An 18,395-nucleotide genomic window follows, 5' to 3' on the forward strand; every position below is an offset into this window, starting at 1 on the left:
ACGTGTATCCCCTGTCACCTGATCTCGCTGTAATTTGTCTGCTTAGCCGTAGCCACACCCCTTTACCACTTGGCAACGTCGCGCCAAAGCTTCCGTTTTATTCATTTAACTGAAATGCCAAGAAGTTTGTCACAGGCTTTAGTCAACGTAACCAGATGTTACGCTGGCTCGTAACCCACACCGAGAGATAGGCCACGCCCCCTATTCGCGCAACTCGCTATTTTTCTCTCTTTCTCTATTTGTCAATAGCAAACGATTTTTAAAGCAATTTTCATTCTTTCATTTTTCTTCTTTTTTTCCAAAATTATTACTTCTACACGGAATAGACTTTACTACACAATTATGCATTATTAAGATAATAAATCAATTATGTTTTAAATTATACATTATTTTTCTTTCATTATTTTTTTCTTCTTTGAACGAATCCATTCCTCGATTATGAAAAATTCTCGACGAGATGGATCGTTACAATATACAACGCTATTTGTTTGGGCATGAGTAGCAAGCATTGAAGATTACAAATAATGAATCCAATTTTCTTATTTCTTACATCAAATTTTCTTTCCGGAAATTATTCTCTGTCTTTCTCTCCGTGGTGATTGCAGTACAAATATATATATATATATATATATATATATATATATATATATATATATATATATATATATATATATATATATATATATATATATAATGTGGACGCCTAATATATGAAGAAATTTTTGTGTCCTCGGCATCTTCATCTGTAATCGAAAGAAACTTCAGCTCACATTGTTCCTACGTAACAGGTAACAAAATTCCCGATTCCATTCATGTAGATGCCATTATAACGAATATAGGAAAATTGCAGTCGCAGCTCTTGTTCAATTATTACATAAAATCTGTGATGTGCAATCAGTAGCATAGGTAACACAGTATAAGGGTGCAGTTAATCCAAATCCTGTTAATATATACGCAAACTGATAGTTTGAAAAACTATAAAGTAAAATTTAACCAAACTGAAAATGTCTGTCTATAATAGAAACACTACATGCAATCTTAACAGTAACAGAAAATCGTACCAACAAGGCACATAACTTGAAATAGAGGACATATTTTCCGATTTATTTTGGTACTGTAGAAACTAAACGGAAAACTTCTTTCAAAAGAAAATTTAGAAATTGCAGTAGGAAAATTATGTACCGACATAAAAGCATAACAAATACAAGCAAAAATACAGGAGATGAAAATTATCAGAAATATATATATGTATATTGATATTTTTTTCTATTACTTGTAGAAGTCGAGTTAGGACTTGAATTGGCTTTAAACTTTCCATGAGTAATAAATCAAATTTAGCTAAGTGTTGATGTAATATGTTTCTTTCAGTAATATGATAGCAGTATTCTGTAGTATGCCTAGAAAAGAAAGATTCTATTAGAAAAGAAAAATATAATAAACAAAAACGAATTCCCTGAAACATACTTTACATGAACCATACCGATGTGAGTTACAATTTTGTGAAGAGCCATCATTTTTGAATTAAGAAGTAAATTATGATATTATATGTGGAAAGAAGCTAAAGGAAAATGCTCTCATTGTACTCACGAAGTAAATAAAATCAATGAATACCCTATAAGCAGTGGGTAAAAAGATTGGAATTCACACCCCAAACAAAAAGATTCAAAAGTCAAGAGTTGTATAGACCAGTAGAAACGAATACTACAGAGAACATTTAGTTATGAAATTGTCCACAATGTTTGCTCAATATAAATAACTTGCTTGCAACACACATCATGAGTTCGGTAGCAATGTTAAAGGGAACCTCTCCCTAGATATTTTTCGAATATATATACATATATCATTTTGTATATACATACATATACATATACATACATACATATTCTTATGATATACATATATCCAAAGAACTATAATTGTAAATTTGGGAATGATACTCAGTCATTTTACTTTGGAGTATAAAAATGCATGGCATTCAGTAATGATATACCATAAACTCCCAAAGGGCCTTCAGCGTTATTCAATTTGTACTATGAGTTAAATGATGGATTCGATAATACTATAAGAGTCATCTGAAACCTACAATTACCAAAGCAGAAACCTTTGTATCAGAATTGAATACATTATGTTTCCATGACCCCAGTAAAGAATATGTGATTATTAAAAGTTGTTCCTAGTTGGGACACACGTAGGAAGAAAATTCAATATTAAGACTATTTGGTAGCATTATTTTGTGGAAGACTATGGGAAACAAGCAAGAAATGTAGGATTTACGAAACGACTGGATTACTCATTTGTTGCTTACGGAAAGGAAAAGCGCGTGCCCCAGACGTTGACTTTTGTTCTGTGTTTAGAAGAAGAAAAGAAGAATATAAAAGTGTTTCAAGAACTATGAAGTTTTATAACGATACGATCATAATGATGTTATCAATGATCAGGAAGCTCGTATCGTTATAGTTTTAGCTGTAAATCTTCAAATGTCTTACAGAACTCTCAGTTCCATAATAAATCTAATTTTCACCAAGGATAATTCAAGCAATGTAGTTGACCTATATTGAGTGCAATGCCTGGAAAAGCTGCGGTCATTTCGATATTACGCAAATCATGTTAAAATATGCCATGCATATATTTCTTGATAAAAATATGACTTCCAGTTTTAAACTTTCACTTAGCTTTATTTTTAACTTACATAGCTAGCATATTCGCTCATTTAATACTAAAACGACATATCACTTGTTAATAAACAGTGTACAGTTTTCTGTAATATTATATATAGCAACCCGTGGAAACGAAATAATGTATAATACTTAAAAAATAATGATAAACGATGACGCGCTCAGGAATTAAATCTTATCTGGTGTCTAGGTAAATAAAATTGTAGATTGGAATATTTATACTTACTTTCTTCAGGAGTAAGCGTCAGATCATGATCCAGAAATTGTCCGAATTGCATAACCATGTTTGTATAACGAGAATCTGGATTATCCGTATCAAAGTGAAGAATACGACTAATGTCTCTGGCATTTGGAAGGTTCACTGGAAGAAACTCCAACCCTCCTCGAGGCGAGTCAACACCTGAAATACCACAACTAGATGAAAGTGCTATTGATTAAAAAGCAATAACTATGCTCTAATTTCTTACTTAAGATTAGTTAACATGTGTACTGCCACACAAGTTAGAAAGATCAGTGTTTTATTACGAAAGTATAATAAAAAATTCGAAACTATTACAATACACTCTGATTTAATAAAAAAAAGTAACAACTGAAGCATTTAACCTAAGAGACTACCCGTCAGGTAGCATATACGTTACGGTATGTTATCTTGGTTTGTCTGGGAACCACGCAGGTGTCAGGATAGGAAGATGTATGTTATATATGCTTCACAAGGATACAGGATCGAAATTAGCTCAAAAAGGTCTCACATGGTACAGTAGGCCAGGTTTTAACTAATAATCACTTATAGTTTTAAAGGATCACACTAGTAGTATACGGAATATTGTAATATTTACTATGGTATTGCCAATGTCAGCTATTCTGAGCTTTTACGAAAATTGTAAGCAAAGATCACTGCAATACCGGATAAAAACAATATGTTAAATAAACAACGGCAAAATCTTATATGCCAGATATTAAGTTCAACAATTACATTTTGCAGTATCGAAATTGCATGATTATGATATACGTACATTCAATTCTAGATAGTGTTACTATATGACAGACTTTAAAAGAGATACTTTATTTCTATTTCACAAAACTTAAATTATTCGAGAAACCGTTTAATGGCATAGCAACTAATTATAATTTATACACCCAAACTTGTACAATATCAATTACGAAAATATGAAGTTTCTTCTATTCTTCTTTTGTCTTGTCTTCTTCACCATTATCGGTGTTTTTTTTATTAATAGGTGCATCAGCCCACTGGACTAATATGCCACAATTGCGTAAATCATGAATTGCTTATATATGAAAATATATTAAAGTTTACAAATGGCGTATGACGCCATTTATATTTTTGTCCGACTTTCTAGTCAAATTGCATGTATTATATATTAAACAAAATGTAGGTAAGTAAAAATTGTAACTCAGCCAAGTCAAGATCAGGAATAAGAATCAAAATCAGGAAAATAAATGAATAATCACAATAAGGTGTAATAATAGTCAAAATCGTGAAGGAGTTCCAGCGGGAAGAAGAGAGACAGTTACCCTAATAGTCAGGGTGTAGAAGTTAGAAAAAGTGAAAAATAAATGAAATGAAGATGTGTAAAGTAGTTGTGGATGAATGTGGATGTAAATGTGTATAAAAAGTGTACAATGAGAAATATTCAGTTAATCCACTTCCTCTTCTGCATCTCACTCGAAGAGATGTTGACACCATAAACAATTAGTTACAAATAAATATTTGTATTTATATATGTATTAAGATATATTTGGTCTAGGAATTAATTCGTGCGGGTGGACAAGAGATGGCGCAACGAACGGAGCGTCCCACAGTTCCGTGTATCCACACATGTGTTGCAAACCCCTGTCATCGCGTATCGTTCGTAGTATAGGGCAGTGGATTAAAGCGTCAACAACACCAGTTTGTAGTTAAGTGAACATGGCGCAATTTGTGCCTGATAAAGTGTTTTTGCGGGGTGTCCTGCTGCATTACTTTAACATGCAGAAAAGTGCGACTGAAAGTCATCGTATTTTGGTGGAAGTGTATGGTGACCATGCTCTAGCTGAGCGAACGTGTCAGAAGTGGTTTGCACGGTTTAGAAGTGGTGATTTCGGCTTGGCAGACCAAGAGCGAGCTGGACAGCCAAAAAAATTTCAAGACGAAGAATTGACAGCATTGCTCGAGCAGGATTCATGTCAAACGCAGGAACAACTTGCAGCAGCATTAGGCGTTGATCAAACAACAGTCTCCAAACGCTTGAAAGCCATGGGAATGATTCAAAAGATGTCACATTGGGTTCCACATGAATTGAAAGACAGAGACGTTGAAAGACGAAAAACCATTTGCGAATTGCTGCTTCAACGATAGAGCAGAAAGGGGTTTCTGCATCGAATTATTACGGGTGATGAGAAGTGGATCCATTACGAGAACCCTAAACGAAAAAAGGCCTGGGTGAAACCAGGTGAACCAGGTCCATCACAACCAAAACGAGATATTCACTGTGCAAAGGTTATGCTGTGCATATGGTGGGATATGAAAGGTGTGGTGTACTATGAGCTGCTGCAACCGGGTGAAACTATGAATGGAGAACGTTATCGACGACAATTAATGCGTTTGAAGCAAGCTCTGGCCAGAACACGACCAGAATGGGAGAACAGACATGATAAACTTATTGTTCAACATGATAACGCTCGCCCACATGTCGCAAAACCGGTCAAAACCTATTTAGAAAATGTCGGATGGGAAGTTTTACCCCACCCGCCGTATTCACCAGACGTTGCTCCTTCGGACTACTACTTGTTCGATTGCATGAACAACGATTTGATTGGACAGCGGTTTACTTCTTCAGAAGATATCGAAACATGGGTCTCTGACTGGATCGCTTCCTAGGATGAGGACTTCTTTCGCCACGGAATCCGTACATTGCCTGACAGATGGGCGAAAGTGGTGGCTAGCGATGGACAATATTTTTCCTAAGGTATTTATGTATTTTGTGTTTGTACTACAGCTTCAATGTGTGCGTACCAACTGCACGAATTAATTCCTAGACCAAATATATATATATATATATATATATATATATATATATATATATATATATATATATATATATATATATATATATATATATATATATATATATATATATATATATGAAAATAATTGTTTATATTAATATTGTTACAATGGTTAGTTTATATAGAAATACAACATATCCAGCTGTAAGCATGAAAAAACAAAACTTCATATTCTCGTAATCTGTATTATAAGAGTTTAGTTGTGCAAATTATATTTTCTCATTATGTCTTTGAGAGATTTGTGGACTCCTTTCCTGAAATGAAAAAAAAAATCTCTTTTTGAAAATCTGTAATAAAGTAACCCTAATATGAACGGTGATGAATGAAAACCTGTAACAAAATTTGAAAGCATTTTTCTCTCTCTAAACTAAAATATTCTTAAAGAACATACGAAATTCATTCTTGATTACATTATTTGTCAAAAGGACGTTAGTAAATCTAAAGTTTAAATTTTAAAAAAATCTCAAATTTCGAATTTTTCACATATGCGCACGTAAGAAACATGTTTCTGTATAAACTTTGTTTTCCTTTTATATTATCAGTTTGCCTTTGTTCTTTCATTGAGTCTGTTGGCTGGTTATGCTCCTATCTTGCATAAAATGGGAACTAATCTATTCGATTTAGAATTGATTCCAGTTTATCACAACACTGATAACTGTTTTATGCATGTGAAATGTATATAATCTGTATTTAAAACACTTTTCGTATTATATATATATATATATATATATATATATATATTAGGGTGTCCCTTATTTTGGGTAATTTCGTGTTGGGATACGCACTCCCCCAAATGTATTCTATGTGACTATAGACACCCATTAGTGAAATAGCAGCTCTCTACGAGAACGTTAACCCGTGCTGACTTGGCGACCAAGTCATGAAATGACGTTTCCACATTATAATATAACTTAGAATGTCTAACCGTGATAACCGAGAAACTAAAAGAGACAGAGAAACGAAACTTTGCACGAAGCAACTAGAGGAAGGGAGACATCTGCTCGTGTATTGAGAAACAGTACCGGATGAACAGTGTTGCCAACCCAAGAGAAAATATTGTTTTTGTAAATGGAATGACCTAAATTCAATATCATCGTTGAAAGCAACAATGAAAATAGACAAAAGAGATGGTAAACAGAGACCAGTGTTGCAAACTTTTCGAGAAGTAACGTCGCTGGTTGTGCATGCTTACTCTTGATTTTAATCAATTCATTGTCGTTTTTAGGATCACACAGTGGGACTTACAAGATTACATTATTATCGTCCGTCCGTTACTCCTCACAATAACTCCTAAACGATAGCGTATTGTTAAATTCTTTTTTCAATGTACAGGTAGAATGATTATTTCGGCCAAGTTCGTTAATGGATCAAATCCGTTAACATTTTCACGCATAACGGTGACTTTAGCGGTGGCTATGAAGATCCCGTTTGAAAATCTACAATATTCTATGCAGCTTGCACAGTAGAAAATACTTTTTGGTTGCCTATAATGCAAGAATAAGTAGTTTTTCTTACTGCAAAATGCCTTTTCTAATATCCGATATATGGAATCGTGTGATAAAATATTCTTCTCATTACTACAATTTTTGTTTACAGTTAATAATTTCTTCATTTAATTTAATTTGCCATCATTCAATTTAACTTTGAACGTTTTCAACAGCTTTTTTTAAACACTTTTCAACAGTATCTCGTCATGCTTGATACCATTAACTGGCGCCAAATAATTGATTGGGAACATTTAGTGCTCCTTGACTAAGAAAAGTTCAGTTCTTGAATGTGAATTAGTCAACATTAAGTGCCTATATTAGTTCTTAATGTTCTCGGTATTTCACAGTATGTTTATTTCTTCTCAGATTACTCCTGATTGTATTTTATGTTAAATTATGTAGTCCCCTTAGAAATAATTCAGGGGAGGAGCAGGAGATTAATACAGGTAAAATTTTATTTTCAAATATCTACCATCTGCATAAGCAGGAGGAGCCAATCTCGCAAACGGTCTATTAGATGCGCCAAGATGTGGATTTTGGAGGTTATTGCATGTTCCATCTGGTGTACGAAACTTCGAATTGGGATTGCATTGCATAACAGGGGTTGTACATTGTGGGAAGATCTCGAACATTCCAACTCCATCAGGAAAGCCATCCGGTTGAACCATCATCTGTCTCAAAGTTCTGTTTCTTGCTGCTTCGAAGGGAATTTTATGTCTGAAAAGAATAGCAGTTGTTTACAGTAATGACAACTAAACCGATATAAAGTTAGGCATACATTAGATAATTTATTAACATTAAAAATTAACATATTACAGTTTTGAGTCATACAAGTTGTATTCTCTACTGCTGTCAACGAGAAAAATGTGTACGTATTTTACTCATCTTGTATTCAATTGGATTTTTGCTTCAAAATATGTTTTCTTTGAAAGACAAACTCGCTTTTTTGCAGTAATGTAATGATAATCATGACTGAAAACAATGGACCCTGTTGATAGAATTATAAAGGTACCAGGAGAATACCCATTCTTGCACGGAAAGGATAAGAGTTGTGGATAATATTTCAAATACAAAAGATTTCTGGTTGATAAAATGTTATAAAAATACATGGAGAGTCCCTTAGTAGTATTAAATTTTTCTGTTTATGTAGCTCTTACATAGATCATTCTCTGAAGCCTTAAGTTTCTTTCCCTCTTCGCACTGCGATTTTCTTTTCTAGTGCTTGTACTTTATGTAAATAAACTACAATTCCTCAGTTCAAAACTATACGATTAAATAAAAGCTTCCTTTATTTAGTTACAAATTCAGTTAAATTCATGACGGAAACGTTGAATTAATGACTACATTTCTTCCTGAAATCCATTTCAAATTACTATCATGGTTGTATACTACCTAGCTATTTCACTATCGTTAATAAAATTAAGAGCATCATACTATAACTTAAGCTATTTATTGCAAGTTTTTGTCTTTTTAGTGTCTGAAAAATAGTTAAAATGGTAAAGTAACTAGAGTATCATTTACGATAAAGTAGTAAATAAATTGTTCTCTCAAGAAATTATAGTTGGAGAGTCTTTTTACTTCAGTGTTCATGGCATTTACTAAAACATTTTGTGCGATTATCTCTGCTTTATTATAATCTTTAATTATTATATAGTGTTTAAAATAATTTTATCTTAATCTTGAAAAGTAAAAATATACATTTGCTAAGTTTATCCTTGCTGTTCTTTTTTTAAATTACTGTTATAAGTAATATTCACACATTAACCTTATAGCAAAGTGTCCATACACTAACTAACTAACTAACTCTATGGCCTATGGAACCCGGAGGTTCAGTGCCGCGTTCACAAAAGCTCTCCACTGACTTCTATCCTTAGCTAACTGGATCCAGTTTTTACTTTGTATTCCTATCTCTGCGAGATCCATCTTAATGTTATCCTCCCATCTGCGCCTAGGTCTTCCTAATGGTCGTTTTCCTATGGGTCTACCACTCAAGACTTTGAAAGCGTTTCTACTTTCTTCCATTCTAGCTACATGACCTGCCCACCTAAGCCTCCTAGACTTGACGACCCTAACAATGTTCGGTAAACCGTATAAACTATGTAGTTCCTCGTTATGAAGCTTCCGCCATTCCCCATTCTCGTTCCTTTTGGGTCCGAATATTCTTCTCAGGATCCTGTTCTCAAATACTTTCAGTCTATGTTCTTCCCTCAGAGTAAGCGACCATGTTTCGCAACCATACAGAACAACAGGCATGATTATCGTTTTATATATTTTAAGCTTCAAATTCCTCGACAGAATTCGCGACGACAAGAGATTTTGAACTGAATAGTAACACGAATTCCCTGCTTTTAGTCGACATTTAATTTCTTCGTGAATATGATTTTCGTCTGTTAATATTGATCCTAAATATTTGAAAGTATCCACTTTATCAAAAGTATTATTTAATATTTTAACGCCTCCACAATTTGCCGTATTACGGTCCCGACGCACTTCCATGTATTTAGTTTTCTCTGCATTTACTTCTAAACCCATGTCCCTGCAAGCGTTTAATAATATCTCTGCATTTATTTCTACTGTTCTCCTATCATCCCCTATTAAATTTACATCATCAGCATATGCCATAACCTGGTGAATGCCGTTCAACTCTAGGCCCTGGTTGCTATCTTTGATTTTCCTTATGGCGTATTCCAGCACAAAGTTAAATAATAATGGCGACAACGCATCTCCTTGTTTCAGGCCATTTTCGACGTGGAAGCTCGTGGACAAAAATTTTCCTACCCGGACTTTACTTTGGGATTCACTTAAACATATCTTAATTAATCTAATTAGCTTTCTCGGTATTCCAACCTCTGTAAGAACGTTGTATAATGTTTCTCTCCTAACCGAGTCGTAAGCCTTTCTAAAATCAATAAATAGTTGATGTACCGGGGTATTGTATTCCCACTTCTTTTCGAGTATTTGGCGAATGGTAAATATTTGGTCGATAGTTGATCGATTTCGTCTAAATCCGCACTGATAATCTCCAATAATTTCATCTGCGTATGGGGTCAATCTTGCTAACAGAATATTTGAAAGGATTTTATAGGATGTTGACAGAAGAGAAATGCCTCGATAATTATTACAGTCAGTTTTTTCGCCTTTCTTGTGAATTGGAACAATGATTGACTCTTTCCACTCTTGTGGCAATTCTTCCTTGTTCCAGATAAGGAGAATGAGTTTGTGTATCTTGTTCCACAATTTTTCGCCTCCAGCTAAAATTAACTCAGCCGGAATTTCATCTACACCCGGAGATTTGTGTTTCTTTAATTTCTTTATAGCGGCTTCCACTTCTATTCGATTGGGTTCTGGAATATACGGTTCTGCGGTGTGTATCTCCTTTTCTCCACGCACATTAGTTTTTGGCTGCGTGTTCAGCAAATCGTCAAAGAAATCTTTCCATCTATTTAAGAGGCTATCCGTATCAGTGAGAACTGTTCCGTCAGATTTCTTTAATATATAAGCACGAGGTTGATAGCCTTTCTTAAATTCGCTGATCCCCTTATACATGTCCCGAATGTTTTTATTTTTACTATTATCTTCAAGTTAATTAATTTTAGCTTTCAAAAAATCGCGTTTCTTTGTTCTAAAAGTTTTGGAAGTTTCCCGCCTGATATCTGCGAAATTTTGTGTAGTTATTTCATTCGGATTTTGTAGCCACCGTAATTTTGCCTGTTTTCTCTTCTCTACTAGTTTAATGCATTCTTGGTCGAACCATGGTTTGTTCCTACGTATTTCCGCGTGTCCCAGTTTTTCTATTGCTGAACTTTTAATGCTATCTCTAATTTCAATCCAAGTATCCTCAACACTAGTGCACTCCGAGTCTTCTAAAACCGAGAATCTATTCGAAACTTCAATCTGGTATTCCTCTCTTACCTGGCTCTCTTCTAATTTCTTTAAATTAAATCTCTCCGTTTTCGGACATTGAGTATTACCTTTATTCAACGATAATCTCTCCCGTATTATCGCTGCTACCAGGTAGTGATCAGTGTCACAATCAGCCCCTCTAAACGACCGGACGTCAATTATGCTAGATTGTCTTCTTCTATCTACTAAAACGTGATCAATTTGATTATGTGTTTTTCCGTCTGGTGATGTCCAAGTGTGTTTATGAACGTCGCGATGTGGGAATTTTGTACTCTTCACGATTAGGTTTTTGGATGTTGCAAAGTTTACGAGTCTAACACCGTTGTCATTACTTTCCTTATGCAAACTTTCGTTCCCTATAATCGGTTTGAAAATATCCTCTCGTCCTACCTTCGCATTGAAATCTCCTAATAGAATCTTCATATGGTATCGCGGGAGTTGGTCAAATATCCGTTCCACTTCTTCGTAAAAACTATCTTTTATATCGTCACCCTTATCTTCAGTTGGAGCATGTACATTTAAAACAATAATATCACACCACCGTCCCTTAAGAGTAATAAAAGAAAGTCTGTCAGTAACAAATTCAACCCGTTTAATTGCTGGTAATATTCGTTTGTGAACAAAAAACCCTGTTCCTAACTGGTGATTTTTATTTCCTTCCCCGTAAAAGAACGTAAAATTTCCGGAATTCTCAGATCCATTTCCTTCCCACCTAACTTCCTGAACTCCTACTAAGTCCATCCTGTATTTCTCTAACTCACTCGTTACAGATTTTAACGCGCCTGCCCTATAAAGACTTCTAATATTCCATGTTCCAAATCTCATGTCCATTTTCTTTTGCTGATGTCGTGCCAAGTTATCAGTCCTTGTCCGAGGCTTTTGTGAATGTTTCTGAAATGTTTCCATACACTATTAAATGAAATTACATTATAAATAAAGTTCAAAAAATATACTTACTTCTGTGCCAGAGAGTTCACTGCATTCATGAATATCTGATACTCTTTTTCAATTTGTAAAGATTCTGGTGTAGACTTACTTCTTCTTTTAGATTTAGCAACAACATTTGGTGTCTCTCTTTTAGCATTCTGTTCGTGAAATAAATACCAAACCAAATGATACAATGATGATATGAATTAATTACAATGTTGTAGTTTCATACTATTGAAAATCGTCATTAAAAGAAAGAAAGTCATGCTAGGAAAAGTGCAATAAATGTTTTAAGCAGTTCAAAACTATCTTTTAACATTCCAATACTGGTATAAAAATATACGTAGCCTGTGAGGTATATAATCATGTTCAATAAATTTGAAACGTATAATGTTGATTGATTAAATTCTTTAGCATAATCTACCTTTAGACCAAAGTTAAGAAGTAGTAGTAAAATATTTCCTTACATGAAAGAATAGGTATAATTCTCACTTGTGTATCTTTCTTCAAATATAGTAGGAGAAAACCTCTTGAGTAGATATCCTTGAATATATTTAAATCTTTCTAAAACATTCTGAATCATAGCATTTATTTGGCAAGATTTCTTTTAATATTTATTTCGTGCAAGAAATAATTTTCAGAGAAAAATTTGGTTGCAGTTTGTAATTTTGCCTTCCTACTTCAGCTCTTCTGGAAGTATGAACTTACCCGTTTGATCCCTCCGAGAACATGTTAATTGCTGTGAGACTATCACATCATCTGATATCTAACATCCTCTTTGAAATTTATATTATCATGGGCATCTACCGCAATACGTTTACTTTCTCAATTCAAAGTGTCATTTGTAATAATAATTCACTACTAGCATGTATGCCTAGGTACCTAAGTTAAAACCTCGTACTCAATGCATTCTTGAAGTTCATTTTTATAATTTTAAGGAGCTGCGGTAGCTCAGTGCGGAGCAGTAGTGCTCACGTCTGGCGCAAGGGTCATTGGTTTGATCCCACCTCCTTCTAAGTGGGTTTTGTGGTAGACAAACTCCGTGTGTGAGAGTTTTCTCGGGGTTCTCCCATTTCCTTTCTTCGTTTCACCATTATCATTCATATGATCATCACCGTCTCCCTTAGCATCTGTCCTTAATTGTGGGGCGTAAAACTTAAAAAAATTAAACATTTCCAATTTAATGTGATACATTTTACAGAACTTAAATCTTCAAATCAACTTAATTCTTCAATGTATTTTTTTTAGCTTAGAACAATATTCAAATCCCTAATTAGAATATACACATGATAATCCCCATACAATCTACGTATGTCTAACGTTTCCCTAATGTGAAAAAAGAAGCAAGATTTATTGAGATGGAAGGCGATAGAATTATGAACTGGAACACTGGACTTAAAATTGATGAGCTATGGAATGAGTTATTGAGGTATCTTAAAGATCAATGAGTTAAATGTACAGTTATACTTTTGTAAATTTAGTATTATCATTTATTTATTATTTACATTATTTAATTAATATTCCAAGTTAATTGTGGAGCTTATTTTATTAGTTACAACTAGGTTAAATCTAGTTATTTGAGATGAATGTATAATGTGCCAATAGGAATGGAAGGTGAATAGTGACTTTTGTTTCTTTTCTTTTTTAAATTTTTTATGAGCTGTAAGGGAATTGGTTGTAGTAGCCTATATTAAGCAACCAGGATTCAGGAAATGTTTTCGCTGTGTCTTATATTAAATGTGACACTACCTATGTATTCATAGTGTCTGCTGAATCCAAAGTGGATATTTGGCGAAACTATTATACGTTGGTAATTTTTACAATAAACGTATTGTTTTGCTCATCTAGTGGTTTAAATCAAATTTAAGTATATAAAAGCCCAACTTGTACAATGGAAAACATTACAATCTGAAATTGTTTTTATCGTATGAATATGCTATACCAAACATGAGAGAATTTGGTAAAACTAAAAGGGTGTATATTCCGAGAGGTAAAATCTAGCAGATGAGGAGCTAAATTTTAGTTTTGAGAAGTATTTGGATATGCTTAAATTGTGTTTGATTAGCAAGTAACTTATTTTCCGTGTCAATTGAATCAAAATGGTGATTATACTCTTGAAAATATTGTTTAGTTTATCAGTACGACGATATTCGGGAAAACTAACTTAGATTGGATGAACTTGAGCACCATGTGGAAATATAATGTCTTACAACACGCAAGAATGTAGCTCATGAAAATATTAACACATTCTTTGTCACAGTCAACTTTAGTCAACTTCATAATTCACACTGACAATCAGCACATAATCGAAGTTACATCACACCCTGCTCCATTTTTTCTGATTAACTCAGTTAATTATTTAAACCAATAACAAAAGAAATGGTTCTGAACCATGCCAACACCTGGCTTTTAAATGTCTCTAAGTAATTAAATAGCTTGCAAGTGAATATATTAAGGTAATAAAATTAAATACCACGAAGTAATTAAATAGCTGGCAAATGAATGTGTTGTGATAGCACAATTAAAGAACTGGCAAATGAATGTATGAAAGTTATGAAATCAAACTTGAATATCCAAATTTTAATATTTGACCTACTGTAATAGCATTTCCATTTTGTCCACTATCTTATACATTTCCTTACTTCGACTTATACATGAATATAAACATTTTATTTTTATCATGGAATTAGCTTACATTTAGTGCTTCTCTAATATCCTTTGTTCCAATTTTATTTAATACTTCTTCATCCACATCAACATCAATGACATTATCTTCAGTTAAACTGCAAGATGCAGATATAAGGACAAAGAGAAATGGTATTAAAAACCTGTAATAAAAATTAAAATTATGAGATAAGTCATTAAAACTATTATTACAGTTTATATATATATATATATATATATATATATATATATATATATATATATATATATATATATATATATATATATATATATATATATATATATATATATATATGTGTGTGTGTGTGTGTGTGTGTGTGTGTGTGTTCGTGTGTCAAACACGAATTAAATAGTTCTTTCCAAACTCGTGTCATCACTGAAAGATGCATAACGACGCGAAAACGCACTGTGCGATTCGTCACAAATTCTGTCTACTCATAGCTTATAGTGCTTTCTTTAAATACATTTAATGTTCTTGTCTTTTTGTCACTAAAAATATACAGCAAAACAAAAATTAACGAACAAAAAATATTTTTAACAAGAGAAGAATATCAAACTTTTTTTTTCAATTTCAGAAAACTTTTCACTTTAAAATCTCAGGTTTTAATTATATTTCTGTAATGTGTTTTAATAGTGTTTAACGGGAATAAAAGTGTCCAAAGATGAAATAAATACCAGTTGATAGATCCCATAGAGCTGAAGAAGGTAATATGAGTGAATGTAAAAATTCATGCAAAATTTCCGAGAAACTTAAAAAACAAAAAAAAAATCTAAAAATAGATCCTCTACGAGAGCCTTAGTGAAGTGAACCTGATAATGAAATATACCCGCATTAGGTTTTTTATTATGAAACTAAGAAGAGAACAGAACATTGTATTATTAATGACATGTAGCCTAAATTTATTATTAACACTTAAACTTCAATTTTTGTTCAATTATATTATTGTGAAAAAAATGAGGTATGTATCAATCAATAGACGACATCGACCTGAACAAAATAACATGTCTCAAGGTAAATTCCAATGTGTAGTTTTCGAGAAAATCGTTAAAAAAAAACAATTTTTATTATGCTCAACGTATGACGTTTGTTATCTATAATTGATGGTTTTTATTCTACTGAAATAGATTGTTTACCTGTGTACTGTATAGGTCTTATGCGAAAAAAGATACGCTATTAATTACAAGATTGTATCTATCATTGTTTGTATACTTTTATCCGTGACACACACACAATCCCAACAATGACACAGATATTCCTGACAGTTACAAACATATTATTTGTCATATAAAGCAAACGAAAAACTAGTAGAAAGGGAAATCTAAATAGAAATAACCTTAAAAATTAGAATAACATTATCTTTAGACATTATTTTAACTTTGAGAATAAACTCATGGCCTGTGTAGCTAAGTGGACAGCGTGTCTGACTGTCGCTCTAAGGGTCCTTGAGAATAAACTAAAATATACCTAAAATTTATTTGGATACAAATATTTAAAAGAAATCACTCAAACATAGATACAGAATTAAATTTTTCACTTTGATTTCTTAAATTAAATCGTTCAGTTATTTTTAAAATATAGTATATTTATGAAACATAAATAAAATTACAAGAGGCATTTTTGAGAAACTTAGGTATCAGTAAACACTCGACACTATCTGACAACGCTGCACTGTTCAAGCAGCGTTTAGCATAGCACGAAAATACCTAGTGATCCAGCTTAAGAAATAACAATATTAAATAAATCAAATTTTTATTTAAAGTCTCACAAGAGATACTTTTCTCTTGGTGGTGAGATTTTACCCGAACAATTTCCCCGCCCCCCCCCCAAATAAAACATTGTTGTACAAATTTTGTACATATTTCATAAACAAATGTTCCATTAAGAAACCTACGATTGGTAATAATCATTTTTATTAAACAATTCACCAGGGGTAGTTTACTCTTGAAGTGAGTTTTCTGGGGCGATTTTCTCAAAACTGACACAGGCATTTTTGTTCATATTGCAAAAATAAATGTTATAGTTAGAAACTTGCAAGTAAGTATCAATAATTTTTCATTTAAAAATTCACAAAGGTGGTTTACTCTTGGGGTGAATTTCTCTGACGATTTTTTCAAAAACGACTCAGGCGATTTTGTTCGTATTTAATAAATAATTATTCCATGAAGAAACCTAAAATATAACATAGATCACTTTTCATTAAAATATTCAAAAGGGGGTGGTTTACTTTTGAGAGTAAGTTTTCCCGGAACAAGAGAAATCTTAATTCGATATAGAATACTATGCACAGCAAAGAAAACAGTTTGACACTAAGAACTATGCCCTATGGGACAGCTGTTTTTGTTTTTCAGGAATCTCTCTGAAACATAACAACCTACACACACCCTAAGGCAACTTTCGTCAAAGAAATTAGTTAAAAATTCAGTATGTCACGAAAATCCTGCTCATGTAGGCGTTGTAAAACCTCATAGGGCCAAGTTGTGTCATAAGCATTTTCCATATCGAAAAATATAGCAGTATGGTGACGATGCAGAAACGCTTTTAGGATCTGACATTAAAGTTGAATAAGAGTGAACGAAAACCACACTGATATTTCCTCAAGAAAAAGGTTGACTCCAAGTAAAATGTCTGCAGCTTGTTCACCATTCGCTCGAAAATCTTTCAGTCACAGCTCGTGAGAGCAATGAGTATGTACCTCGTGGTAGTCATTGCGAGTTTCTCTTGTTTTAAGAGTGAAAGTTCTCATAGAGCAGCTGCAACAGCATGAGCCGTGTACCGTGAGAGACATCACGCAACGTATCACAGGGTCAATCCCTGGTATAATATTAGTTAACTCAAATAAAGCAGATTCGAAGACGAGAGCCACGAATGAAACATTACATTCCTCAGTATTAGTGCTAAGAAAAATCTAATGAATACAAATGTGATTGAAACCGTCCGTAGTGTGCAGATTCAGAGATAGGATAGAAAAATTAACCTAAAGTGTGGGCTATGTCTGTGGATTTAGTTTCGAGAACACCAGGAGCAGGAGTGGAGTAGAGTGAATCCTACGCTACATAGTAATTATAACTATCTTACTATTAAGGGACGAGACGTAGTCTTTCAAGCTTTGCCGCTTCAATGATTCAATAAGGTAATCGGACATGAGCATGGAGAATGCAAACTGTTGGAGATTCTCAGTAGCAGGATGCCGTTTAAAAGTAACAAGAACGTGGTGATGAGCAAGAATATTCTCGAAATTACTCTCTGTCGTAAACTGTCGGCTCCAAAGTCTGGAATGGAATCGCATGCTGCGTCTACTACACTCTGTTGAAATAGATCTACACAATCAGCTACAGATTGATTACCAGAAGAATGAAATTCATTTAATTCTAGAAATGTCGATCAATCAGCACGCTTATATTGCAGGATTTAATATGATGCAGATTAGCAATAGGCAGACCTATTGTCAATATCGAGAAATAATCAATACGACAGAGATCTGGGTGTACATTCCAAGTTAATGATCCAATGAGTGTCAAGCTGCACAAAGAACGGCGAATACATGAGGTGCTGGTGCCAGTAGAGAAGAGAGAGGACTAATATTATTAAGAACTAGGATCTATTGTTCTCAAGAAGGACAGTAACCTGGTGACTACCTTCTCTTGTGCGGTG

General features: G+C 33.5%; 1 protein-coding gene across 1 annotated transcript in view; it reads right to left on the bottom strand.

Annotated features, from left to right (window-relative positions):
• Positions 1 to 17,450, bottom strand: part of LOC145661080 (immunomodulatory peroxidase-like) — a 56,505-nt gene extending 39,055 nt beyond the window's left edge. Inside the window, exons 1-5 of the mRNA XM_081726521.1 lie at positions 17,437 to 17,450; positions 14,754 to 14,886; positions 12,089 to 12,216; positions 7,701 to 7,945; positions 2,902 to 3,075 (exon numbers count right to left, since the gene is read on the bottom strand). Coding sequence (XP_081582647.1) covers positions 2,902 to 3,075; positions 7,701 to 7,945; positions 12,089 to 12,216; positions 14,754 to 14,886; positions 17,437 to 17,450 — 694 coding nt within the window. The remainder of the gene's footprint in view (positions 1 to 2,901; positions 3,076 to 7,700; positions 7,946 to 12,088; positions 12,217 to 14,753; positions 14,887 to 17,436) is intronic.
• Between the last annotated feature and the right edge of the window lie 945 nt (positions 17,451 to 18,395).

This window comes from Thermobia domestica, chromosome 9, assembly GCF_964235325.1.
Source record: "Thermobia domestica chromosome 9, izTheDome1.hap1.1, whole genome shotgun sequence".
Taxonomy (NCBI): domain Eukaryota; kingdom Metazoa; phylum Arthropoda; class Insecta; order Zygentoma; family Lepismatidae; genus Thermobia; species Thermobia domestica.